Genomic DNA, 27083 nt, shown 5'->3' with positions numbered 1-27083 from the left:
TGCTGTTCTAAACTAAAGTGTAAGAGCAGCACAGATGTGTAAAAGAGCTACAGTATGTCTTTTTATTTTCCCTAGTGACACTGAAGATTTTTGCCAGCAGGTGTTTTTTTTATGAGCCAGTTAAGTTTGACGTGCTTTGATGAGCGGTTTCTTTGAAGTCAAAGTCATTGTCTCTCACTCCACGATCGCTCGGATTACTACTATACTCCTACAGCTGGGAAATACTGTCAAACTAACAGCTTCAGTATTTACACTTATCACAGCTGAAAGATACAACAGACGGAGGAATCAGAAACACTCAAGACGCTTACCTGATACCGGAGTATCTGCATTGGAAGGAGATATAAACATTCAACATGGCGGAGGAGAGAACGGTTTCTATAGTGAATGACTCTTGCAAACCGGCAAACGTGAAATGCTCCGGGGGAATCCACTCAAATGGCTATTTTTACACAGAAAAGCTGACTAACACTACACCTGTGGAATAAAGTTAGGGTGCTTGGGAGTCATGTCAAACGCAGGTAATCACACACGCTCAAAGTGACTTGTTAGAAACAGCTCAAGATGTCGTTTGTAGTTCTGAAACGATGTTTTTGAATGAGGAACAGGGGCTTGTGCTCATATTTTGAACTAGCAACAGAAGATCCTGATCTGTGGTGTAAGCAATTAGTTCCATAAACAAGTTTTTCCTCATTTTCTTTTTTAAATACGTGTTCATTCAACTGTTGTATAAAAGTAATATCAAACTTGCAGCAGTGCTGTATTTAAAATACAGTGTAAAATAAGTTTGTGTACATCTTTTATTTGCTGTTGTTAAATTGTATTATATCTGCCCTGATCTTTAAAAACCCCAGCACTAGTTTCTAAATTCTCCAACTTCAAGACTTAAACCTGAATGCACTCAATTAATTACATTGTGCAATGATTTCACTTTTTATCATTGAGGTGAGAGAAACCTGATATGATCTGGCACATATACACCAAATCAATATTTTCCTGTTTGAGGGAAGCACTCTCTGCACTGTTGCTTATTCCGCAGTATTTTATGTGTAACTGTGAATAAAAATGAGCTCAGAGTACAATGTGTAATTGTTGTCATGTTGTTATTTAATCATGTATGTACACCCATCAATGGTCAGATATGGAAAGAGTGTGTACAGTAGGGCTGATGTGATGAATCTCATGTGACATAATGGATTTAAATATCTGCGCGTATCACAGGACACCTCTGTGACGCGTCATCTACAGTATGATAACAGTGTGAGTGACTGTGATATTAACAACACATGGAAAACAGGGGTCTGTCTGATGTCACCTCAACACAGTTACTAAAGATCACGTCAAGTCTTAGTTTAAAAGCTTTAATCAACATTAAAATACAGAGACAGCTGTGTGAATATATGTGAATGTGATGAGAAACAGACGTGACCATCTGTGTGTTCACATGAACATATCAATAATATCACAGGAGCATGTAGATAACAGAAGAATGACATGAGTTTATTTCTCATTTTGCATGTTAAAACAGAACAAACCTAATAAACACAGTGTGACAGCAGATATAAAACTTGTTTTATTACATCAGGTGAATCTGCAGCACACATTAAGAATATGAAACCTCACTGCTATGAATAATATTGCATTTAAACATAAAATTATGCACACGAATCAAATCAATATTTCAATATTTCTCCTTTAAGAAATGCAAAAGAGAAAGTGACTGAATTCAGGAGGTTTTTTTTAACTTCTCCAACTGCTGAATGTTTGAGGCGACGACCTGCAATAGAGATATGAACAATGTCTACAGTAAACATCATCATTTTATGTAATTAATCAATAGTAAATCTGCTGAAGCAATTATAATGAGCTAACTACAGAAGGCTAGATAATAGAGCGTCTCGCTCGTGGTCTTTATTTCATGACCAGCCATGATTTACAACAAATACATTTCATAGAAATTTCACACAAAATGATTTCTTACTGGTTAGTGTTGGTGTTTCCAAAACCTCCAAAACCTGCAATCACAAGGCAAAGAGAAAAGTAAACATGAGCGATAGTTTCATCAGGACAACAGCTGAACGTTAACCTAATCTCCTTCAGAAATAGAAATGATCGATTTGAGCCACAGAACTAGGGACACTTAGCAAACATCTTTAACTAGTATAGAAGAAAGAGAAAGAGAGAGAATGATGGAAGAGTGAGCTGTACAGGTACTGCAGTGGGTTTATAGTGGGGGAATGTGCAGCACTCTCAAACACACAACGCCTTCATAACGTCAATCACACCATCACAAAACCTACAGCTGGGCGATAAAATTATATCAATATTTATGACGATAAAAACTCCATGATATCGACAATAAGCTTTGATTTTTTTTTTCCACTAATGAATAAGATTCGCTTCTTGTTGCGTCATGCCGTGAATGGGCTTTCAGGACAGACTGATTTCATAGCAACTGTGAACCGTACCGGAGTCTATGTGAACCGTATCCCTGACCCTGTTTGTTGATTGTTGTAACTCAAACGGTCTTGGGTATGAAACCATTTCCTTATCTTCTTACACTAGAGCTTTTGGTACAAACTCACTCAGAGTGGCAGAAACATAAATTGATCAATTCTAAAACTGCCACTGCTGCCAACAAATAAGGGAAGGACAATAAAAGCAGCACTCCTCTAGATCTTCTGCCCCATTAAGCACTACATTTGGCAGCTGAAGCAGAAACCCTAGAAACTCTGGAGCAGTGTTGGGTGTGAAGGAGACAGAAATATGACGTGATCTCACCACCAGAAGATCCAAAGCCTGAGAAACCGCTGCTTGGGGCTCCAAACCCTGATGGCTGCGGTTGTGCTATGCTGCCGAATGACGGCGCTGAATTCTGATTGGCCAGACTGCCAAATGATGGTGCGCTAGAAGCAAACCTGCAAAACAGAGAATCAGCAAATTAATAATATCATCAACAGCTATGATGAAGAGTTAAAGAAGCAAAAATGAGTAAGGTGGACGACTAGTCATCGGACAACTGAAAAGTTCATCAATAAGTTTCAGATATTTTAGTTTTCTGTTGGTGAAGCTTTAAAGGGGCACATTACAGTAGCAGCTTCTCAGAGAGGGTTTTAGGGCACATACAGCGTGCTGTGTTTAGCGTGTAACAGTAATTGCTGACTGTCAGCATGCTAAATCCTTCAACAAGTTTTGATCCTTTTTAAAACTTCTCCACTAGTCATCTAACCAGCGCATGTGAAAGCCACTGACTTCAGCAATACCTTTCAATTATTAAAACCATTTGATTCATGTCATGACAAATCTATTTCATCTCGTTGTCGTTATGGTTGACAAAATCAAAGAATCCTCAAAGAATCCATTGACGAGATGAAAACTGATTCATTGTCAGCGAGTAAGTATGCAGCACAGAATGTCAGCGCGTTTATTTTTGTGAGTTATGCGGTATGAGCACAGGTGCCTACAGACAGATCTGTGTCCAGAGATTGAGGATTAAATTACAGCCGACAGAAAACCCAGCTCTGCAGGACAACAGACAGAGCAGAAATAGAACACCTCCCTCACTCACTCAAAAATACCCCCACCTCTGACCTTAATATGAGAGTCAATATTTGTAGTGACCTTCCTGTGGACTGATGGCTTTATCTGAACACACACACACACACTGAGCTGTGATATGACACAGCCAATCAGGAGTGAGTTGGAGAGCCTGAAGCACTTCAGATAGATTGATGTCTCACTATTGTCAAGAGGTTGATTAGATGTACTGCATGTATGGAGATGGACAGAGCTCTTAAAGGGGTCATTCACCCAAAAATTAAAACAATACGGTCAACAATTCCTCACTCTGATGTCGTTCTAAACCTGTATGACTTTCTTTCTACAGTGAACACAAAAGTTGTTTTGCACAATGACAGCTTTAAAATTCATTCAGCAGTTATTCTGTATATTAAGGTTCGTTCAATTTAGTTTGTGACAGAAAAAGATAAAAATCAGCAGTTGTTTAAGAATTTTCTCAGAAGCTTTTATTGAAAGTGAATCTGTATTTCTGAAGTATACATTTTAACACCAAATAACACCTCGTGTGCATTATTTTCAATAATTCAACAAGCCGGAGTCAATTATTCCACTTATAACACGGTTACCACACCTTAAATCATCGTTCAGGGTTTTATCTCAAGACATTTGCTGGTTTTTGTCCCTAAAAGAAGAGATTGCGTGTGTGATTACCTTTGTTTGTTGCAGCTCTCGTCAGAAGTAACATTGCTGAATAATTAGTTTTGAAAAATTTTCGTTGTTACAAAATTTAAAAATACAGGAGCACTCTTGTTGTGAAATAAAGCAGAGCCGGAGCTGCCATTCCACTTAAGCAAAACGTGCATGTCAGAGCGTCTTTAAAGGAAACACTATTATACGATGCTGTAATACATTCTTTAATAAAGTTCACATAATAAGGAAGCAGGTCATGTAAATAAGTACAAACTCCGAAACTGCGCACACTTGCTGCAGCTTGATAATAACGTGATGGCTCACGACGTAGTGATTAGTGATTCATAAAATATAGTATGTGACATGGTGTTTATTATCGTGAAGAAAATCGGTGATATGCTATTAAGTTCAAATGGATCGAAGTGAACAAAAAGGTGAGAGATGGCAGTCTTCGCCAGATATTTTGTACATATTGCCAAGCCCTAGTGCGCGCGTATGGATGCGTGTAAGTGTGCGTGAGACAATAGCAAAAGAGAGACGATAGAAAATGTTATGACAGAACTGAAAAAGTGTGTGCGAGCAAGGAGGCCTAAACTTGACTCAAGTTACATCAGTTCTGTCCGGAGGAATGGGACAATATTCCAGCATGTTATTGTGAGAATCTTGTGGAAGGCTACCTAAAACATTTGACCCAAGTTAAACAATTTAAAGGCAATGCTAACACATACTTATAAAGTGTATGTAAACCTCTGACCCACTGGGAATGTGATGAAAGAAATAAAAGCTGAAATAATTCATTCTCTCTACTATTATTCTGACATTTCACATTCTTAAAATAAAGTAGTGATCCTAACTGACCTGAGACAGGGAATGTGTTCTACCATTAAATGCCAGGAATTGTGAAAAACTGAGTTTAAAAATATTCGGCTAAGCTGTATGTAAACTTCTGACCTCAACTTGTCCATATACAAATTAGGGCTTAGAACACTAATCATTTTTACTAGTCAACTAATCGCCCATAAAAGTTGGTTTATCTTACAGTAGTGTAAAAGATCCAGAGGTTGTGTTACCCTAACTTGTTTTAACAAAATTTTTTCAAAATGTAACTGTTTGATTGTCACATACATAAGTGACATACAGACTTAAAATAACTACAAAACAACATAAGGGTGAAGAAATTATTCAATAATTTTTGGGTGAACAATTCCTTTAACACAAACACACATTTGAACTTGTCATCTAGTCTCCCAGAGAAGTTTAAATGACCCAGAGTTTTTCCACTAATTTAAAAACATTGACGGATAATTCCAAACGATGTCCACCATTGTGAGATAAAATACAAGAAAACCATTTAAACCCTAGCGTGTCAATTTACACATCAGCAATCACGTGATCCCCGAATAGTCTGCACGGACCCAATGCATCAACTAGTGGCAGAACAAACCTTTAGATTTAGATCTGAACAGTACTACTGAATGTGGCCTGTAAATGAAAAGTGTGATGTCTTCATCAGCACACTTCTCAATAACAACACACTTTATTTGAGAGATCATGTCTGTAACAGAACAAACACTGTTTAATACTTACTGTTGGAGGTTTGATCACATCACTAACCCTAAATGAGCAACAGTAACAGTGATGCTTGACTTACAAAGCTTTACCTTTACTTATAATCAGGTTTTCAGTTTCATATAATCTAGGACCAACAATAAATTTACATTAGTGTTTATACACTGAACATTAAAAAGCTCCACAAACACAAAAAATTATAATAATTATATATATATATATATATATATATATATATATATATATATATATATATATATATATATATATATATATAAACAGCAGCTGTCAGAGGTGATGAACTATACAGTCCAAAAGCCATTCAACCTCTGTCATGTGATCATCAACATACACGTCAGCCAATCAAATTAAAATACCTTCACAGGCAGGAATGACTTTAATTCTGATGTCGTGTGTATGTGAGTAAATCGCAGTTCAGTCTGATCTCTCATTGAGCTGTAATCTTCCACACACACACACACACACACACACACACACACACACACACACACACACACACACACACACACACACACACACACACACACACACACACACAAAATCTTGTTATAATCTACACACTCCGTCACGACACCATCTCTGATGGGACGAGCGCTCTCATGTGCCCTACTGCAAGAGATGAATATGACAATAATCCAACATTTAATTCTCTTTCAGACAGTCACTGTGAGGTCACAAACACACTGAGATGAGATGTCCAGGAAACACATGCATTTAGAATTTCATCGGATCAATTCAACATGAAAAATATGAGTGAATCTCATGAAACCTGCCAATATTTCACCCCAAAATCACATCGAAAAGGAATAATTATATTATCCATACTGTAATGCAAAAAATCTTATTTTATGGTGAAATATGAAATGTTTTTGCTAGCTTCAGCCATATATGCAAATTCATGTATATTCTGGTGCAACTGCACTTCTAAAACGCTACAAAGAAAAGATGTTTGCATGTCAATAAACCATACTGTACAGTTATAAAGCAGTCACACTGTTGATTAAAGAGTTTTCGGCATTAGTGTTTGGTTGGTCTTTATTAAGAGAAATGTTGGTCTCTTTCATAATCTGAACACCTGGCACACGCTGAAACACAAAGCACATTATATAATGTGATGAGAGCATGCTACAGCTGCAGAATATTTGATCACATGTCCACCTGAACAGTTTTACTGCATGTAGATATTTTTGCCCCACTTTATATTAGGCTGTCACGATTATGATATTTGGCTGACGATCAACTGTCACAAAATAATTATGATTATGATGATTGTCATATAAATTGTCATATACATATTGAACTTCAACTATATAAATCAAATAATAAAATAGGGAAATATGATTTCCTTTTAAGACTTGTGAACGACATGACTAGTAATGCTTTAAAATGTTAAAATATTTCTAAATACTAAAAATCTCTCTTTGCTCAACTTCAGTTTTTAATATTATAATATTTACACAGTGGATTTGGGAACTCATTTTATAATATAGATTTTTTTTAATAAAAATAAAATACATTTTTTATTCTATTTCAGAATGAGAATCAGAAAAACCTTTATATGCGTATGTTTTTTACGCATACAAGGAATTTGTTTTTGTGTTGTAGGCGCTTGTCACATTCCCTAAATATAAAAAACAAGTATTAAAATATAAGCAATATAATATAAATATGTCCACACAGTATATATAAAAATAAAAGAGCAGTAGAGTAAGTACAGTGGCATGTTGAGCCAGAGGTGGAGTGTGGAGTACCAGGCCTAGTTGATAAGGCAAGTGGCGGATGGGAAGAAACTGTTCTTGTGGCGTGAGGTTTTTGTCCTGATGGACCTCAGACTTCTGCCAGAGGGGAGTGTCTCAAAGAGATTGTGGCCGGGGTGGGAGAGATCAGCCACAATCTTTCCAGCACGCTTCAGGGTCCTGGAGGCATACAGGTCCTGGAGCGGCGGCAGATTGCAGCCAATCACCTTCTCTGCAGACCGGATGACACGCTGCAGTCTGCCCTTGTCCTTGGCAGTAGTAGCAGCGTACCAGATAGTGATGGAGGATGTGAGGATGGACTCAATGATGGCTGTGTAGAAGTGCACCATCATTGTCTTTGGTAGGCTGAATTTCTTCAGCTGCCGCAGGAAGTACATTTATATTATATTATGCAATTGTAGCAATAATAAAATATTTCTATCATTTAAAATTTTACACGTTATTTGAATGCTCTTTGATTAAACCCACAAGCCATTATTTGTCATGAACACTTCTGATATTTAATTTAATCATTTTATCACTCCACAGAAAGAGTAAGCATGCATCGTCTCCTCTGCGTGTATGAACCCACAACAATCAAAAACATTTGCCATTACACGAATGTTTGAAGTGAAACTTCAAAGTTATCAAAGTTTCTATTTGTTGGTTTGTATTTTCTCGGGAGTTTGATGTGTGTCTCTGCTGACGGTGCGCATCAGATCGCTTCAGAAGAGCTTCACACACTCTTCCTGTCAGGAGCTGCTCTGGTTGACACTCAGTGAAGCTTGGAGTTCAACTGAATGTCACAAAAACGTGCCGTTCGTGGAATTTATAAATATTCGCTTACTATTTGGGCAATAAAATATGACAGGAATTTGAAGTGCACAATAATCAGATCAAATATCCAAGATCTGACGAATTCTAAATAAATCGCAAATAAACTACTATACATTTGCATATAAAAAAAGAAAAGATAATTTGATGCCATTTAATTATGCATGGTACTTATATAGTTGGGTTCAGAGTCAACAGTGTATTTATTGATTACAAGCAGATTAAATGTAAATTCAGTGTAACACACAAGTACACAATAAGCACACAGTATTAGAGGTCGACCGATAAATCGGTTTTACCAATGAATCGCTTTTTGGATATTTTCATCATTACAGCGGAAACAACTTAAAATACTCTGTAATGTTTGGGCATACAGATAAGTGCAAGACATCATTAGAGACTATTAAGGGTCTACTTTTATTTGTGTACACTCACAATAACAACAAAACCTTGTGCTTTTGTAAAATAAAGAAAATAAAAAGGGTGAGCTTTCATCTGTCTCTGTGTAACGAGCATATTTCTGAAACACGTCACAAAAATGAACTGAAACTCCACGAATACTTATCACACAAACATGAAACATATGTCTAAAGAAAGCTTAAAATGTCTACTTTTAAATAAAACAATTCAAATTTAAAACTAATATTCTCCTGAAATGTAATCTGTATGAAACAAAGCGATGTAAATGTTCTCTTGGCTCAGCTAATTATCTCTAATGTGATCACACCCACGGGCAGAGGACGCTATTCATACGCTAATGTGCTGAGGCGATCAATGCAAATGCTAAACGTCCCCGACTGTGCCTTAATAACATCAAATTCATTCACTTTTCCTGCGCATTTGGGAGATCGCACAATACACAGGCGAGGAAACTCCTGTATAGTGACGAAGAGTTATAATTTTCCTCAGAAGAAGAGCGGGATTCTGATGAACGTTTATATTTTGAAGAGAGACTTGATCCAGCCGAGGATACAATTTCAGACGAGTAAGTAATTTAGTTTTCATTAGTTGACATGCTATTTTATATAAACATGTACATATTTTACTAGTGGGACTGTTTCCAGAATTGCCAGACAGGATTCAGAGTATTGACATTTGAAATATGTCCTAATAAGCAAGTTTTAGTTACATTTAAATGCCGTTTTGGCTAAAGCAGGTATTTAAATTGTATGCTGAATGATATAAATATGATATGTAATATGGTATAAAAATAATATGAATGTTTAGATTATATTTTATCTAGTGTTTATGCTGCCTCATTATCATCAATGCTAGTGCTTGCAAATATGTGTTCAGATGTAAATGAGTAAAATGCACTTTAAATATGCCCATATTAGAAAATCAGCATCTTATAATGATTTCTGAAGGATCATGTGACACTGAAGACTGCAGTAATGATGCTGAAAATTCAGCTTTGATCACAAATTGCATTTTACAATATATTCAAATAGAAAACTTCTTTTAAATTGTAAAAATAGTTCACACAATGTTTTTGCTGTATTTTGGATCAAATAAATGTAGTCTTGGTGAGCAGAAGAGAGTTCTTTTAAATGGTAGTGTAGGTCTAAAATTAAGTAAAGTATGTAAAGAAAATGTATAGTCATATTATTTTTAACTTAAAACTTGATTTTGATTATTAAGTCTCCTCACATTCATTCTCTTTCTGTCACATTCCTCATTGATAGGCCCAGGGGAGGGGTCTTTGTCTCCTCAGGTGTGAATCATATCAATATTCATGATAGTTCACGCCTCCTCGCATATGAGTTTTCAACACTAAAAGTGTCTTTCAAAGGTTAAATTACTATATTGTTATATATGAATGAGTGATCAGGATGGTTTTCACATCATTTTGTAGCAAAAACTCTAGGCTACAAGATCCAGGTCTCAAAAAGCTTGTGGACAAATGTTTAGTATGTGTTATATGGCCATATTTCAATGACTTAGAATTTTAGTTTTTTCAAAAATCATGCATAAACGTTATTTTCTCAAAAATACAAACATGTACACACATGTTGCTTAGATATTATTGTATCCCAGTTTGTGCTAAATACAGTGTTATCAGACTTTAGCCATTAATATGTTTTTAAGCAACTGAAAAAGCACAAATGTCAAGACATGTCAAAACTTCTCCAGGGCCCAAAACACCCTCAGACCCCAGAGGGTTAATGGCAAAATCAATGCTGATAGTTGCCGATCCTCTGTGGCAAGAGGATCGGCACTGATTTTATACTGTACTATAGAACTTGGTTAATTTCTACATATACTGTATATAGCATATTTTGCATTGTAACTATCACTGTTTATGGACAAATTCACAATTATTAATACAAAATAAATTGCAGATGTGCTTGTGTTCCCTTACGTGTTTGTATGAGCTGGAATCACACAAATTAGTAATTAAGAGTCCCTGGTGTATTTCAGGCTTATTTTAAGTTAAAAGTCCTGCATTACGCACCAAAAATTCATTGTTTCTGGTTATTAAAACGTGCATATGGGATTGTTGACTCTTGTAGTCTTGATGTCTGACTCTTGTAATAAGAAAAGACTAAGATTTTTTTTTATATTACATAAATCGATTTTAAAAACTATCGGCTGATTATTCAGTTATCTGTCTTTTCCACCACATTAGTTATCAATATTGGCAAAATTAGCTTTCGGTCAATGTCTACACTGTACCAATTTTTTTTTCTTTTTTTTTTTAATACTTAGTATTTAAAAGACATCTAAATATGAAATTTTTCTAAACGCATCAACAAATATCTAGTAACAAATTTTTTTTTTTCTTGGCCTATCCCCAGATCAGTGTTTCCAATTATCCTTGCTATATTAGCAACTCCACACATTTTGATGAAAACAAAATATTCTCCTTTTTGGAGCTTGAAAGTGTTGGACACCATTGACTTGCAGGGTATGGACAAAAACAACTCATTTCACAATCAATATATCTACGTTTGTGTTCCACAGAAGAGAGAAAGTCATACGAGTTTGAGATGTTATAAAGGGGAGTATATGATGAGAATTTTTTGGATGAACTATTCCTTTAAGCTGACATATTGAAGATTTGTCCCTGCTTGTGTGTCAACCCTGTTACAAACATATTTTTCAAGTAATTAACTATTGCACAAATCCAAAACGATTTATCATTATGACATTATCATTATTTCCTTGCAAGAACAAGACAAAAAGTCTACTCTGTTAATTGTTTGTGATGACTTACAAATTGCATCTTGATTTTGCATAGTTAACAACTGATAATTAGTGACATTTTTGTAGAAATACCAGCATTAAATTCTCTTTCCAAGCACCACCTTGTATATTGAGCACAGGGGTTGTTGTGTCAAATTAAACAGTGCAACAGTCCACCGTAATACCTGAAAACATAATAACATCCCAACATGAACTACAATGTTTTCATTTAGCTTGAGATGACAATGCAATTTATTAACACTGACACAATTTTGTCTGAATGTTTAAACATCACTACATCAAACTGATTTATTAATGTTAGAATGACCCAGGGAGCTTTTGATGGCCTCACCCAAATCCCCCGGCGTTTGCGGCCACAGTGCCCTCTCCAAACACCTTCCCTGAGGACGAGCCCAGCGGACTGCTGAAGGACGGAGTGGAGCCAAAACTCGTCGTTCCTCCAAACGCCGGAGAGCCACCAAAGCTAGGGCTGCCGAACAGTGGCGTGCTCCCAAAACCACCTACAGAATACAAAGAGACCAGGATGTGCTCACATCACACACACATATATACATACACTGTATATCACATCACAGAGGTTCAATTTTCAGATGTTTTAAGACATGATAACAGGATGCTGTTGTGTTTGCAGTGTCAGCTGTCTTGTTTATTCACAGTGTGCCCTCTCAAATTACAGTCAGGTGCTGCGTGAATAATTCATTTAACTCATGTCACTGGATTACATTTCCTGGATCGCCAGCGTTAATGGAGCTACTAGTCGGTCAAAGTAGATTTGAATGTACAAGGGAATTGTGACTGATCTTCATTATCAAAGCTAAAAATAATCATTTCAATTTACCCACAGGACTCTTATTATTCCTGAATGTACCTATTTTATAAATGCTAGTAATAAAATCCCATAAATGATCTTTTAAGTTTACAGCAAGCTTATGCAAAGATGAAAAAAATGTCCTCCTTTCATTCTATTATTAGTTTGTTACATTTTCAACCAGCAATTCAGGACACAAGTACTGAGAACAGGGCTGTTAATAATTAATCTGCAATCTATTAATTGTCATTAAAGTCGTTGATTAATTGAGCACATGATATTTGGAATCCTGCACATGCCCTTCGCATGGTAACAATTATTTAATTGCCAACTTAATCATACTTAAATGAGAAACTTAAACAAAAGACACAAACACACACATGACCAACAGCTGACCGTAAACCATCTCTCTCATCGCACCACCTTCCGCAGTCGGCCTTTATCCCTCTCGGAGGCTTAATTAGCCTATAAGGGACCGGGTGTGTATAATAACGACCAGCCTCGCCCTCCGTTCTGTCATAGTAGCCTTCCACAAGCATCTCACAATAGGTTACTGAAATTTTGGCCCATTCCTCCAGACAGAATTGATGTAACTTGAGTCAGGTTTGGAGGCCTCCTTGCTCGCACACGCTTTTTCAGTTCTGCCATAACATTTTGTGATGGACACTCCGATATCTTGACTTTGTTGTCCTTATGCCATTTTGTACTTGGCCATGCCAACTTTGGAGGTATGCTTCTGGTCATTGTCCATTTGGAAGACCCATTTCTGGCTGAACTTCATTGCTGATGTCTTGAGATGTTGCTTCAATATATTCACACAAGTTTCTTTCCACATGATCCCATCTATTTTGTGAAGTGCACCTGTCCCTCCTGCAGCAAAGCACCCCACAACATGATGCTGCACCCCCATGATTCATGGTTGGGATGCTATTCTTCGGATTGCAAGCCTCACCCTTTTTACTCCAAACATAACGATGGTCATTATGGTCAAACAGTTAAATTGTTGTTTCATCAGACCAGAGGACATTTCTCCAGAAAGTAAGATCTTTGTCCCCATGTGCACTTGCAAACTGTAGTCTGTTTTTTTATGGAGGTTTTGGAGCAGCAGCTTCTTCCTTGCTGAGCAGCCTTTCAGGTTATGGCGATATATGACTCGTTTTACTGTGGATATAGATACTTTTCTGCCCGTTTCCTCCAGCATCTTCACAAGGTCCTTTGCTGTTGTTCTGGGATTGATTTGCACTTTTCACACCAAACTACATTCAGCTCTAGGAAACAGAACGCATCTGCTTCCTGAGCGGTGTGATGGCTGTGTGAAATTGCTCCCAATGATGAACCAGACTTGTGGAAGTCCACAATTTTGTTCTGAGGTCTTGCCTGATTTTTTTTAATTTTCCCATGATGTCAAGCGAAGAGGCACTGAATTTATAGGTAGGCCTTAAAATACATCCACAGTTCCACCGCCAATTCAATACACCTCCTATCAGAAGCTAATTGGCTAATTGCTAAAGGCTTAACATACTTTTCTGGAATTTTCTAAGCTGCTTAAAGGCACAGTTAACTTGGTGTATGTGAACTTCTGACCCACTGGAATTGTGATATAGTCAATTAAAAGTGAAACAATATGTCTGTAAACAATTGTTGTAAAATTACTCGTGTCATGCACAAAGTAGGTGTGGAGTGGTTAAAGAAAATATGTTTTAATGACTTCAACCTAAGTGTATTTAAACTTCTGACTTCAACATACATTCAATACATTCAGATTTATAATTTTTATTTTTTTTAAATACCATGACTTTTACAAAACATTCTGTGTTAACTTATTTTTCCATGACAACTCCACTCCTGGAGCATAATTTATACATTTCATGATTTTTCCAAGATATTCATGACCGTATGAACCCTGGTGTTTTGATGAGAAACTATTAAAACCATTTAAGTTCTCAAAAGCCAACACAGACTTCCATTATTTCTTCTGATGTTCAGTTGTATAATTAAGTTGACCTGACTTTCATTTTTAAAAGCCTCTTCTCTGTGACACTCACTCCTGTTTCAGTGAGTTTTGTTATATAATCAAGTGCTAATCTGGAGTAAGTCACTGACGAATTGTATGTGTTGTACCTGGTTTGGTGGGTGTTGAGAATGATCCAAAGCCCTGAGCAGCTACAGACCCTCCGCCAGTGCTGAATGAGCCACTGGGCTTCTGATCACCAAACGAACTGCTGCTGAAACTGAAGCCTTTAGCGGTGCTGTTCCCAAACAAGTTAGATGAACCTGAAGATCAAACACACATTATTCATGTGTAACAACTGTAACAGCTGTTTATGTATTCTCTTCATAAAAAGTGTAAATCTTACTGTTCTCACCTGTATTGATGGACTGGCCGAATCCTCCCGTGACAGTCGCTCCAAAAGGGTTTTTGTTGGCGGCGTCTTCATTGGGTATACTACCGAGACCGCTGAAAAACCCTGATCCCGATGAAGCGTTCCCGAACAGCGAGCCGAACAGACCTCCACCGGACGGAGCCTGACAGACCACAAAACAAACACTCACTGAACGACTGACTCAATGTTCATCTTGGAAACTTGTAACCAGGCCTTCATCATTTTTCGGTATATTTCAAATGTCTTTGATGTACAGATTTAACCATTTTATTTATTCTCAGATGTTCAATATAAAAGTATGGAAATTCATTATAAAAACACAAATGTTTTTACATGTTTAAAACTAAACAAAGAGTGAAATGAACAAACCATTTCAATATTTTTTGTTTGAAAAATATTTCTCTCAACATTTCATAAATTATAAATAATTTCCACCAAACCATACAATTTCACCCATAATAGATTTTTTTTTTTTTTAAAGTTAGAGCAAAAGTGTCAGTAAAGAGCATGCTTGAGATGAAATAAGAGATGAAAAGAAAAATCTTGGGAAATATTAGAGATGTGCAAGGTTATCGTTTTTAGCATTTGGTAAACGGCGAGGTTTCACAAAGTTAATTGGTTTTTACCAATTAATAACAATTGTGTTTTGCAGTGGAATTTCCTCAAACACTACTCTTAATAGCAGCATATAACGTGCATAGTGAGCTATGAGCCTGAAATATCACAATAAACACTTTTAAGTCAAAGAACAATAATCAAACTGTTACTGCAGCTGTATATATGTGCTCTGCCTGGGCAGCTTCACATTTCTGTGAGGCAGCAAACACAACAGTCCGTCCAGCGCGTGTAACCAGTATATAGAAAAACATCACAGATGAACCCAAAAGCATGTTTGAACAGCCCCTAACTCACCCTATACTTAACAAACTGACCCAAACACACCCGGAAAACCTGACGGTTTGTCAGAACTGGTCGAGCTGGGGTCGGTTTGAAAACCTCTACTGAACTTGTCGAATAACTGAATAGTGATTTTAGTATTCAAATAGCAGTGTGTTGAACGGTTAACAGAATGTCGACTATCCGTGCACATCCCTAGTAAATATCACTTGAGATAAGAATATTGTTATTGGGTGTCATTTCCAATCAAGCTATAATGTTTCCAAATCATGCAAAAAGTGTGGAAAATATTATTTAATTGAGTGCAAGGATACATAAAATGTAAAATATAAAATTAGACTTCGCAAAACAAAGAAGCTGGTCATTTGTTATTTCCAACACAGAATTCTATTAAACATGAAATTACGAAAATTTTAATTCTATTTATTACATGGCTCTGTGGAATACTCTATTCTGATTGGTCCATCACACCATCTAGCAGTTTGATTTTTCTGAATAACACCCAGAGATCATGTGATATTCGACTGGTCATCCGGGTATTGAGAGTCATCTTTCTTCTCAAAACAAATGTCGCAAAATAAACTCCTTCAAGATGATACAAGATCCTGATGCAACAATCCCCCTTTTGTCTCAGAGTTACATCCCTTTCTGAATTTATATAAATATAAGACATAAAAGAACAAAACATTTTTTATTTAGTACTGCCTTTAAAAAGCTACATAACATATATTTACATGCATTTACAATGTACACAAATCATCCTGTTCAAAAGTTTGCATCCCTTTGGTTCTTAATATAGTGTGTTGAATTTCATGAGCATCCATTTTTTTTGTTGCAAGTTTTGTAATAGTAGTGTTTGAGCCCCTGAATCGTCCCGAGTGTCAAAAGCTGGATCTCAGCATCATATAGCATAGTCACTGTTGGGAAGAAGTCAAATGTGCAGAACATTCTGGGAAACTGTACATATCTGTTATGTCAAATAGCTTCATCTGGGCTGCACTAAATAAAGAATAAAATAAAATTGAGCCATATTATATCTTTTGGAATGATAAACATCGTACAGATTCTGCATGGGGGATGCATACTTATGCACTCAACTGTACATATATTTTCTAATAGCACAGTTATTTCCTTTTTGAGATGCGCATAATCAGTTAAAAATATTGTATTTTCACAGCGGTTGATTGACAGGGGAGTAGGTGGACATTTACGGTTGTTCAAAGCTACAACGCATTTAAACACAAAGTGTTTAACTACAAGCGCAATGTAGTTGCATGCTTTGAGTTCCTTTGAATGTTTTGTACTAAGTTTACACAGTATTTAATGTCCTGTTTCAAAAGAATCTCCCGCAATGAATGTTAATACCAGGTGTAAATGCGGGCACATTTAATATCAATATCTGATCCCACAAGTCCAGCACTCTTACACTACAATACTACTGAAATATCAGCTTAACTTCTCTGGTTTACATGGAGCGGAGCTGTAGTGCGGTTGTGTGTTGCTGTCGGTACTGTACCTGTCCAAACACACCAGCACTGCTGGACTGCTGACCAAACACAGATGAGGATGGGGTGCTGCTGCCAAACACTGACCACAAAACAGAGAGAAATATGAAAACATGAAACTAGAAGGCAACAACTGTAAATAGCATAAGAACACATGTATTTGTTTCTGCATCAAATTTCCCAGATTCACCAGATTTCTGAAGACAATGTGAGAGCTTACAATGCTAGGGCGTTGTGAGTTGTTGTCAGATAGTTTCTAAGGTGTTGGTGTTCTTAGTGTGTTGCTATGTGGTTGCTGGTGTATTGTTGGTGGTGGCCAATGCATTGCTAAAGTGTTCCGTGTGCTTGGAACATTCAGTATGTACAAACAGGGCTGTTAATCAATTAAAAATCTGAATCAAATAAATTACATGATGAACTAATTAATCACAATTAAACATCAATTATTACTGGGAATTGGCCACAATTTAAAGATAATTTAGTATATAATAATTAAAAAAATGATAAACATATTATACCTACAATATTATTACCTGCATAAATGAACATGTTTTTTAATTTCCACACATAATGATAAATCATACTAAATTACTGCACTAGAGATTGATAATACATTCACCAAGAAAAATAAAAGATACATAAATACATACCAAATGGCTTGTGAAGATAAATGAAAATGAATAGCTTAATGGACAATGACTGCTGTGTGTATTTTCCATTTGCTTTTTTGAATTCTAACTAGCAGCACCGAATAAACAGGCAAAAAATAAAAGGAAAAATCTAGAGCGAATAGTTTTCCTAAAAATGTATGTTCACATATGTGGACAGCGGGACTAAGTTAAATAATACCAAGCTATAGAAAGTCTGATTTCTGGTTTTAACAAATAGTTTATTATGTGTCCACACCAAGATGGAGACAGGCTCATGTGAAGCCAGTTTATCAAAAGTACAGGCTAAAAACAGTTAAGTAAGCCAAGTGTCATAAGGTCAAACAGGTATTTTCAATAAAACGGAATGCAGAAAATGGTTTCATATTATTAATAGAAATATTAATAGATGTTTATCACACAGCAGTGTATAATGCATTGCCAATTCTGTCAGACTGAATTTAAGGATATTGATCATCATACGCCTGAAATATGTTCTGATAATATAACATTAGAGGACAATACCTGATGAAACTTCAAATAAGTGACCAGAATGTACTGCTGTTTTTAAAAAAGATAGATATTTTGACATTTAGCATAGGCCATTTATTATCTTATTTATTGTTTACTTGTATACTGTATAAGCCTATAAAACATTACTGTGTATATTAACCGGTTTGTGTTTCAGGAGTCTGACAGCAGAAGAGTGTGTTAAATCAGACAGAGTCTGGCTGTTATTAAATGCATTTAATCAGTGTTTAATTAGCTACAGACTGACTGAGAACACAATTGACTAAATGGAGCTTGGCCTTTCAACACTCTGGTCACGTTCGTCCATTTTTCTCCAAAGTCATTCATTTTCCATCATCAGCACATAAATATGAAGAAAACGCAGATTGTGAACCTCAACATTTGCATAATTTCAATTAGCACATTCTGTGGAGTTTAACGTTCCCCCTAAATAATCAGAACATAAACAGATGTGAATACTCGTTCTGTAGTGCACTGGGGTCAGGGGTCAATGAGGCTCAGCTGTTTATAATGTGCAAATCCGCGGCTCTGTTCTGACTCATCAGTTCATATTATTAAAACGAAGACAATAATGTTTGTCTTTGTAATTTTCATCAGAATGTAATAATTTGCTCTGCCTCTGAAACTTTTCATTTTTGGCTGATGAGAAAAATCCCTCTTAATTTGTAAACTCCCCTCCAACAACAAGTCCAACCTTCCATTTTTCTCTAGTTTCACTCAGAAATGGGTTAAATGGGTAGCGTACACCATTTCATGTAGTGTTTTGTGGGGTTTAGTCCATGTGTGTTTGCTTTGAGGTCTTCTATTTGCAAGTGAACTGATTTTGCAGACCAATAATCATTTCAAATTTACAGCCGTTCATCTGCGAGAAAAGTGATCAAAGATATTGATAATATCATCTTGTACGCATGGGCGTATACACATTTTTGTCCAATAAACTGCTCTCTTGAAAGTTCTTCCCCCTAAATTATTATTGCCAATGGTGGTTTGGGAGGACAGTGTAGAATGATGTAGCCAATTAATGGAGGAGATTATTTGGAGGCACTGATAGATACGGGCTACACCCCTACTCTATACAATATAAATTCCCTGGGATTTTTAATGACCACTGAGTGTCAGGACCTCAGTTTAAAGTCTCATCTGAAGGATGGGGCCTTTTTACAGTATAGTGTCCCTGTCACTATATTGCGGCGTTAGGACCCACACAGACTGCAGGGTGAGCAGCCCCTACTGGCCTCCCTAACACCTCAAGCAGCAACCTTATTTTTCCCCAGGAGGTCTCCCATCCAGGTACTGACCAGACTCAACCCTGCTTAGATTCAGTGGGTAACTGATGTAGAGCTACAGGGTGATATGGCTGCTGGGTCATTTCAGTGTCAACTCAACCAGAGGTCATCAGCTCAAACAATTTTATAGTTTTTTTTCTGGTGAAAGAAATACATTTATGAAGATGAAAGCCAAAATATTCAATGCCATGGATGAATATTTCCTGAGCAATCCACTATTTTGTAGAGGGTTAGGTAAAAATGGCAATTTTCACCTATGATTTTGGAGCAAAACCACAGATAAAAAATAACAGTGGAAAGGTAGCTGTAGAGCTGCACAATTAATCGAAAAAATAATCGAGATTACAATTACAGCTGTCACAATTATATCATCGAAAAAGTCTCAATTAAAGCATTCTATTTAAATGTACTTAATCAACTGCACCAAAATTGTCTATTTACAACATTTATTATTTGGGCCATTTTGTGCATGAATGCAGGGGCAAATCTGATTTAAAATCATGTTTTAATGATTCTAAAGGCATCTCAGTAATGTTCAATGTTTTAAACTCTGTATAAAATAATGATGCAGCCACCTTTCTAAGGTTATTTTTTTTTATCTGTGGTTTTGCTCCAAAATCATAGGTGAAAATTGCCATTTTGACCCCCCTCTATACAGGCGATTGGAAAATAAGAGAACTGGTGATAAAAGTTGTAAAAGAAACCTTTTCAGAAGTGGAGCAAGTTATTAGGCTTTGATGAAAGATTATGAAGACAAAATGTTATTTATTTGGGATAACATGCACCAATCGTTCAAAGTAAATTTGGTCCAATTTGATTTCATGTTGACATTAAGCATCTTGATCAAGGACACATGGCCCATGAAATGATCCTGGTTACGACTAAACCAGCACTCTTCCAAATACCAGTCCTGAGCTATAATCACAACACTATGTACAAAGTAACGTATTAAGGATTTAAATATATTCTGGGTTTCATTATTTCTGCATTCTGCATTATCCTGTCAAAATAAACTAGACTGCCAATTGTTTGTGAAAATATAAACAATCCGGTCCACAAAAACCCACCTGACTGTTGTCCAAAGCCGAATCCAGAGGAGGGTGCTGTTGTTGTGCTGCTTCCAAACCCCAAGCCCTGCCCAAAGCCTGAGTTGGGCTGTCCAAACACAGGAGCGCTGCTCTGGCCAAAAAGTCCAGTGCTGGCCGCAGAACTGGTGGTGCTGCCTACAAATGAGAAGGAACTGGCACTGTTGGCACTTGAGGACCCAAAGAGTCCTCCTCCACTGCTGGTGACTGAAGTGGTGGTGGCTGTGGTCAGCTGCCCAAATCCAGAGCCAGCACTAAATGACAGCTGACCAAACGTTAAACTGCTAGCAGAGCCAGAGGCAGCAGGTTGGCCGAAACCAGCACTAGGGCTCTGTCCAAATGCCGGTTTGCCAAAGCCAGAGGTGGTAGAATTAGGACCAAAGGCCGTAGATCCAAATGCTGCGGTTGGAGTGGTGGAAGGGACCTGGCCAAACACCGGGGTAGGAGCCGTGCTGGTGGTACTGGCCACTGTTGTGGTTGACTGGGTGGAGGAAGCCACTGTACTGGTGAGACTGATGGCTTCCAGAGTTAAACTCTCTGTGGTGCTCGATGATGGGGCAAAAATTAAACCTGGTGTGTCTGACATTGGAGCTGAAGATGAGGTGGTTGCTGGGGCCTCTTGGGGAGCAGGGATGTGTGTGGGAGTGGAATCGGCAGGGCCCTCAGGTGCAGGTTCTGCAGCAGGAAGTTCGATGACAGATGGTGCCTCGGCTGGTGGGGTAACATAAGGTGGCGGTGGAGGCGCGACCTCAGGGGCAAGTGTGGGAGGCGTTGGGGGCTTGTTTGAAGGTGCCACAGTGGTCTCGGTACTCACGGGTTTGGAGGGAGTGGCACCTTCAGTTGCAGACACGATTGATGTGGTTCCTACTGCTGGGGGTTCAGGACTTGGTTCTGCTGGAGGTTCCTTAGCCTCAGCCTCATCGGAAGGAACCGGTTCAACTGACAAAAAAGCCTCTGGCAGTAGGGACTTTGCTGGGACAGTAGTTGTAGTTTCTTGGAGGGGTGCTTGGAGAAGACTACCAAACGAGGTGGGGGCTGATGGAATGGAGGATGTCTGCGGAATCAAGAAAGCTGGTTTCGCTGAAGTTGTTCCCTCCTGTGGTTTAAACGCGAATGCTGATGTGCTTAGTCCTTGTGGCGTAGTAGTCTTTAGAACCTCTGCTGTGGCACCTGCAGGTTCAGATGAACTTGCACTTTCTGCAGGCTTAATTTGAGCAGAACTGAACAAGAATCCAGTAGATCCATTACCAGGTTGTCCAAAGCTTAAACTCAAGGTGGGATTGGGGGCTTCATTTACTTCATCACTTTGGCCCACTCGTAATCCAGAGAAGCAGCCGAGAGTCTCTCCAGCAATGCCCTGGGCTTTAGGAGCATGAGGGAGTTTAGTGGGCTCAGCCACACCAGGAGGCGGCGTGGACGAGTTAGGGATCTGTGCAGGAGACGCCAATTTATGAGTGAAGGAAAAAGGCTCCTCAGATCCTGCTGATAAAAATGGCATCTTTGGTCCTGTACTGCTGGCAAAAGAGAACTTGCCTGGCAGGCCAGAACTCTTGGCTGTTTAAAAACATAGAAAATGTAAGAAATTTACAAATAATGGTGTGACAATTATGGCCATAGAAATTACACTTTTAAAATGTTGTTAATTCTTTAATAATAATTATTCATACAATTTTTATGACCTAATTTTAACGGAGCAACTTCATGGAATATTTGTGCATTTAAAACTTCACACCACAGGATCATTTAAATTGAACTAGTAAAGGCAAAAAGGTGATTAAAATAGTGTAATAGTAATCAGTTGCAGGACATAAAATATAGAATTACGCTTATACAAATCAAAGGAATTTAACCTAAAAAACTTGATGTCGATACAAAAAATAAAAACATAAGTCAATTAATATTTTGTATATCAACTACCAATTTGCGGAACTAGTGTCAAATAATAATATATAGTAACATTTCAAGACATGTGGAGACAAGGCACATTTAACAATACCTTGAGTGTTACTAGCATCCTGTGATTGAGATGTACACATGAAACTGGACCCAGATGACCTGAGAAAGAAAAGCTTCAGTTTAATTCCTTCTCCACTTACTGCTATTCTTATTAATACATAAACAAAAATAGACATGTTCAAAAGAACAGTGTTTCTAAAAAAGATATATTACTTATATTGACATGGACTACCAAAGAACTTGAAGAAAAATACTCTTATTATTATCTCATTATGGAACAAATTATCAGGAAACCCTTGTTTGATAAATCATGGTGGGTGTGATTATATAAATGTTTAATAACTCACGGTGAAGAGAATGAGAAAGCATTCAAGTTTTTCTCACTAACAGATGAAGCACCACCTTCAGGTTTACCTGCTCCACCTGTAATATATTATGTAGATATGAGACTTAAACATGAATAATTCTTACTCATGATATAATAATTTACATTGTGAAGTCTCTAAATAACAACCAACCAACAGACTGACCAAACACAAAATTTGCTGCCATGGTTGGATCCACCCCTGCCAGCGTTGCTGAAACCTTTAACGCCCCCTGACAGGAATTCTGAAAGTGAAAATATTAATTATACAAAATGACAAACATCTACACAAGGAGCTATTGCACAACGCTCAGTCTGAGGGATTTTCTACTTGTGATTTCTGAAAGGGAATCAACCTGGCAAACACAAAATTCTGTTGAAAACCATATTTCATTCAGCTGCTAGAACATCAGACAGTTCTGAGTTATTTCACATCTCTGGTTATAGAAAGTTCACATCATGTTCTAATAGATGTTGTGATTGGCATTTGTTTTTGTCATGATCTAGTAGATGTTACTCGTGTTTGTTCTCGTCATGTTCTAGTAGATGTTGTGATTGGGTGTTCTCCTGTTCGAGCAGATGTTGTTGGTGTTTGTTATGTCCTAGTAAATGTTGAGATTGTATTTGTTGTCATGTTCTAGATGTTGAGACTGTTATTTGTTCTCATCTTGTTCTAGTAATTGTTGTGATGGGTAATTGTTCTCATCATATTCTAGTAGACATTGTGATTGGTGTTTGTTCTGGTAATGTTTTTTTTTTTTTGTCCCTTTTCTCCCAATTTGGCATGCCCAATTCCCAAAATGCTTTTAAGTCCTCGTGGTGGGGTAGTGATTCGCCTCAATCAGAGTGGCAGAGGACGAATCCCAGCTGCCTCCGTCAACCCGCGCATCTTATCTCGTGGCTTGTTGAGCGCATTGCCACGGAGACATAGCGCTTGTGGAAGCTTCACACCATCCACCACAGCATCAATGCTCAACTCACCACGTGCCCCACCGAGAACGAACCGCATTATAGCAACCACGAGGAGGTTACCCCATGTGGATCTACCCTCCCTAGCAACAAGGCCAATTTGGTTGCTTAGGAGACCTGGCTGGAGTCACTCAGTATGCCTTCGGATTCGAACTCCAGTGGTGGTAGCAAGTGTCTTTACCACTGAGCTACCCAGGCTTCCGTTCTCATCATGTTTTATTAGATGTGATTAGTTCTCATAATGTTCTAGTAATGTTGTGATTGCGGTTTGTCTCATGATCTACTAGGTGTTGCGATTGGTGTTTGTTCTCATGTTCAAGTAGGTGTTGCGATTGGTGTTTGTTGTCATGCTCAAGTAGGTGCTGCGATTGGTGTTTGTTCTCATGTTCAAGTAGGTGCTGCGATTGGTGTTTGTTCTCATGTTCAAGTAGGTGTTGCGATTGGTGTTTGTTCTCATGTTCAAGTAGGAGTTGCGATTGGTGTTTGTTCTCATGTTCAAGTAGGTGTTTGTTCTCATGTTCAAGTAGGTGCTGCGATTGGTGTTTGTTCTCATGTTCAAGTAGGAGTTGCGATTGGTGTTTGTTCTCATGTTCAAGTAGGTGTTGCGATTGGTGTTTGTTCTCATGTTCAAGTAGGTGCTGCGATTGGTGTTTGTTCTCATGTTCAAGTAGGTGCTGCAATTGGTGTTTGTTCTCATGTTCAAGTAGGAGTTGCGATTGGTGTTTGTTCTCATGTTCAAGTAGGTGCTGCGATTGGTGTTTGTTCTCATGTTCAAGTAGGTGTTGCGATTGGTGTTTGTTCTCATGTTCAAGTAGGTGCTGCGATTGGTGTTTGTTCTCATGTTCAAGTAGGTGCTGCGATTGGTGTTTGTTCTCATGTTCAAGTAGGTGTGATTGGTGTTTGTTCTCATGTTCAAGTAGGTGTTGCGATTGGTGTTTGTTCTCATGTTCAAGTAGGAGTTGCGATTGGTGTTTGTTCTCATGTTCAAGTAGGAGTTGAGATTGGTGTTTGTTCTCATGTTCAAGTAGGTGTTGCGATTCGTGTTTGTTCTCATGTTCAAGTAGGTGTTGCGATTCGTGTTTGTTCTCATGTTCAAGTAGGTGTTGCGATTGGTGTTTGTTCTCATGTTCAAGTAGGTGCTGCGATTGGTGTTTGTTCCCATGCTCAAGTAGGTGCTGCGATTGGTGTTTGTTCCCATGCTCAAGTAGGTGCTGCGATTGGTGTTTGTTCCCATGTTCAAGTAGGTGTTGCGATTGGTGTTTGTTCTCATGTTCAAGTAGGTGCTGCGATTGGTGTTTGTTCTCATGTTCAAGTAGGTGTTGCGATTGGTGTTTGTTCTCATGTTCAAGTAGGTGTTGCGATTGGTGTTTGTCCTCATGTTCAAGTAGGTGTTGCGATTGGTGTTTGTTCTCATGTTCAAGTAGGTGTTGCGATTGGTGTTTGTTCTCATGTTCAAGTAGGTGCTGCGATTGGTGTTTGTTCTCATGTTCAAGTAGGTGTGATTGGTGTTTGTTCTCATGTTCAAGTAGGTGTTGCGATTGGTGTTTGTTCTCATGTTCAAGTAGGAGTTGCGATTGGTGTTTGTTCTCATGTTCAAGTAGGAGTTGCGATTGGTGTTTGTTCTCATGTTCAAGTAGGAGTTGCGATTGGTGTTTGTTCTCATGTTCAAGTAGGAGTTGCGATTGGTGTTTGTTCTCATGTTCAAGTAGGAGTTGCGATTGGTGTTTGTTCTCATGTTCAAGTAGGAGTTGCGATTGGTGTTTGTTCTCATGTTCAAGTAGGAGTTGCGATTGGTGTTTGTTCTCATGTTCAAGTAGGTGTTGCGATTGGTGTTTGTTCTCATGTTCAAGTAGGAGTTGCGATTGGTGTTTGTTCTCATGTTCAAGTAGGAGTTGCGATTGGTGTTTGTTCTCATGTTCAAGTAGGTGTTGCGATTGGTGTTTGTTCTCATGTTCAAGTAGGAGTTGCGATTGGTGTTTGTTCTCATGTTCAAGTAGGTGTTGCGATTGGTGTTTGTTCTCATGTTCAAGTAGGAGTTGCGATTGGTGTTTGATCTCATGTTCAAGTAGGTGTTGCGATTGGTGTTTGTTCTCATGTTCAAGTAGGTGTTGCGATTGGTGTTTGTTCTCATGTTCAAGTAGGTGTTGCGATTGGTGTTTGTTCTCATGTTCAAGTAGGTGTTGCGATTGGTGTTTGTCCTCATGTTCAAGTAGGTGTTGCGATTGGTGTTTGTTCTCATGTTCAAGTAGGTGTTGCGATTGGTGTTTGTCCTCATGTTCAAGTAGGTGTTGCGATTGGTGTTTGTTCTCATGTTCAAGTAGGTGTTGCGATTGGTGTTTGTTCTCATGTTCAAGTAGGTGTTGCGATTGGTGTTTGTTCTCATGTTCAAGTAGGTGTTGCGATTGGTGTTTGTTCTCATGTTCAAGTAGGTGTTGCGATTGGTGTTTGTTCTCATGTTCAAGTAGGTGTTGCGATTGGTGTTTGTTCTCATGTTCAAGTAGGTGCTGCGATTGGTGTTTGTTCCCATGCTCAAGTAGGTGCTGCGATTGGTGTTTGTTCCCATGCTCAAGTAGGTGCTGCGATTGGTGTTTGTTCCCATGTTCAAGTAGGTGTTGCGATTGGTGTTTGTTCTCATGTTCAAGAAGGTGCTGCAATTGGTGTTTGTTCTCATGCTCAATAGGTGTTGCGATTGGTGTTTGTTCTTATGCTCAATAGGTGTTGCGATTGGTGTTTGTTCTCATGCTCAAGTAGGTGCTGCAATTGGTGTTTGTTCTTATGCTCAATAGGTGTTGCGATTGGTGTTTGTTCTTATGCTCAATAGGTGCTGCGATTGGTGTTTGTTCTCATGTTCAAGTAGGTGTTGCGATTGGTGTTTGTTCTCATGTTCAAGTAGGTGCTGCGATTGGTGTTTGTTCTCATGTTCAAGTAGGTGCTGCGATTGGTGTTTGTTCTCATGTTCAAGTAGGTGCTGTGATTGGTGTTTGTTCTCATGTTCAAGTAGGTGTTGCGATTGGTGTTTGTTCTCATGTTCAAGTAGGTGCTGCGATTGGTGTTTGTTCTCATGTTCAAGTAGGT

General features: G+C 38.1%; 1 protein-coding gene across 2 annotated transcripts in view; it reads right to left on the bottom strand.

Moving 5' to 3' along the window:
- Nucleotides 1-1099: 1099 nt before the first annotated feature.
- The window catches only part of nup214 (nucleoporin 214), a 67122-nt gene continuing 41138 nt past the window's right edge, over nt 1100-27083 (bottom strand). For both annotated transcript variants that reach the window (XM_052115638.1, XM_052115632.1), the window contains exons 26-36: nt 23206-23284; nt 23023-23098; nt 22716-22774; nt 20702-22273; nt 17182-17252; nt 14751-14910; nt 14506-14658; nt 11908-12076; nt 2782-2918; nt 1982-2015; nt 1100-1777 (exon numbers count right to left, since the gene is read on the bottom strand). In XM_052115638.1, the coding sequence (XP_051971598.1) occupies nt 1741-1777; nt 1982-2015; nt 2782-2918; nt 11908-12076; nt 14506-14658; nt 14751-14910; nt 17182-17252; nt 20702-22273; nt 22716-22774; nt 23023-23098; nt 23206-23284 (2547 nt within the window). In that variant the 3' untranslated portion in view covers nt 1100-1740. The remainder of the gene's footprint in view (nt 1778-1981; nt 2016-2781; nt 2919-11907; nt 12077-14505; nt 14659-14750; nt 14911-17181; nt 17253-20701; nt 22274-22715; nt 22775-23022; nt 23099-23205; nt 23285-27083) is intronic.

This window comes from Xyrauchen texanus, chromosome 4 (genome assembly GCF_025860055.1).
Source record: "Xyrauchen texanus isolate HMW12.3.18 chromosome 4, RBS_HiC_50CHRs, whole genome shotgun sequence".
Lineage (NCBI taxonomy): Eukaryota > Metazoa > Chordata > Actinopteri > Cypriniformes > Catostomidae > Xyrauchen > Xyrauchen texanus.
The sequence above is the reverse complement of the archived record's forward strand: the minus strand, read 5'-3'. Positions and strand labels throughout refer to the sequence as shown.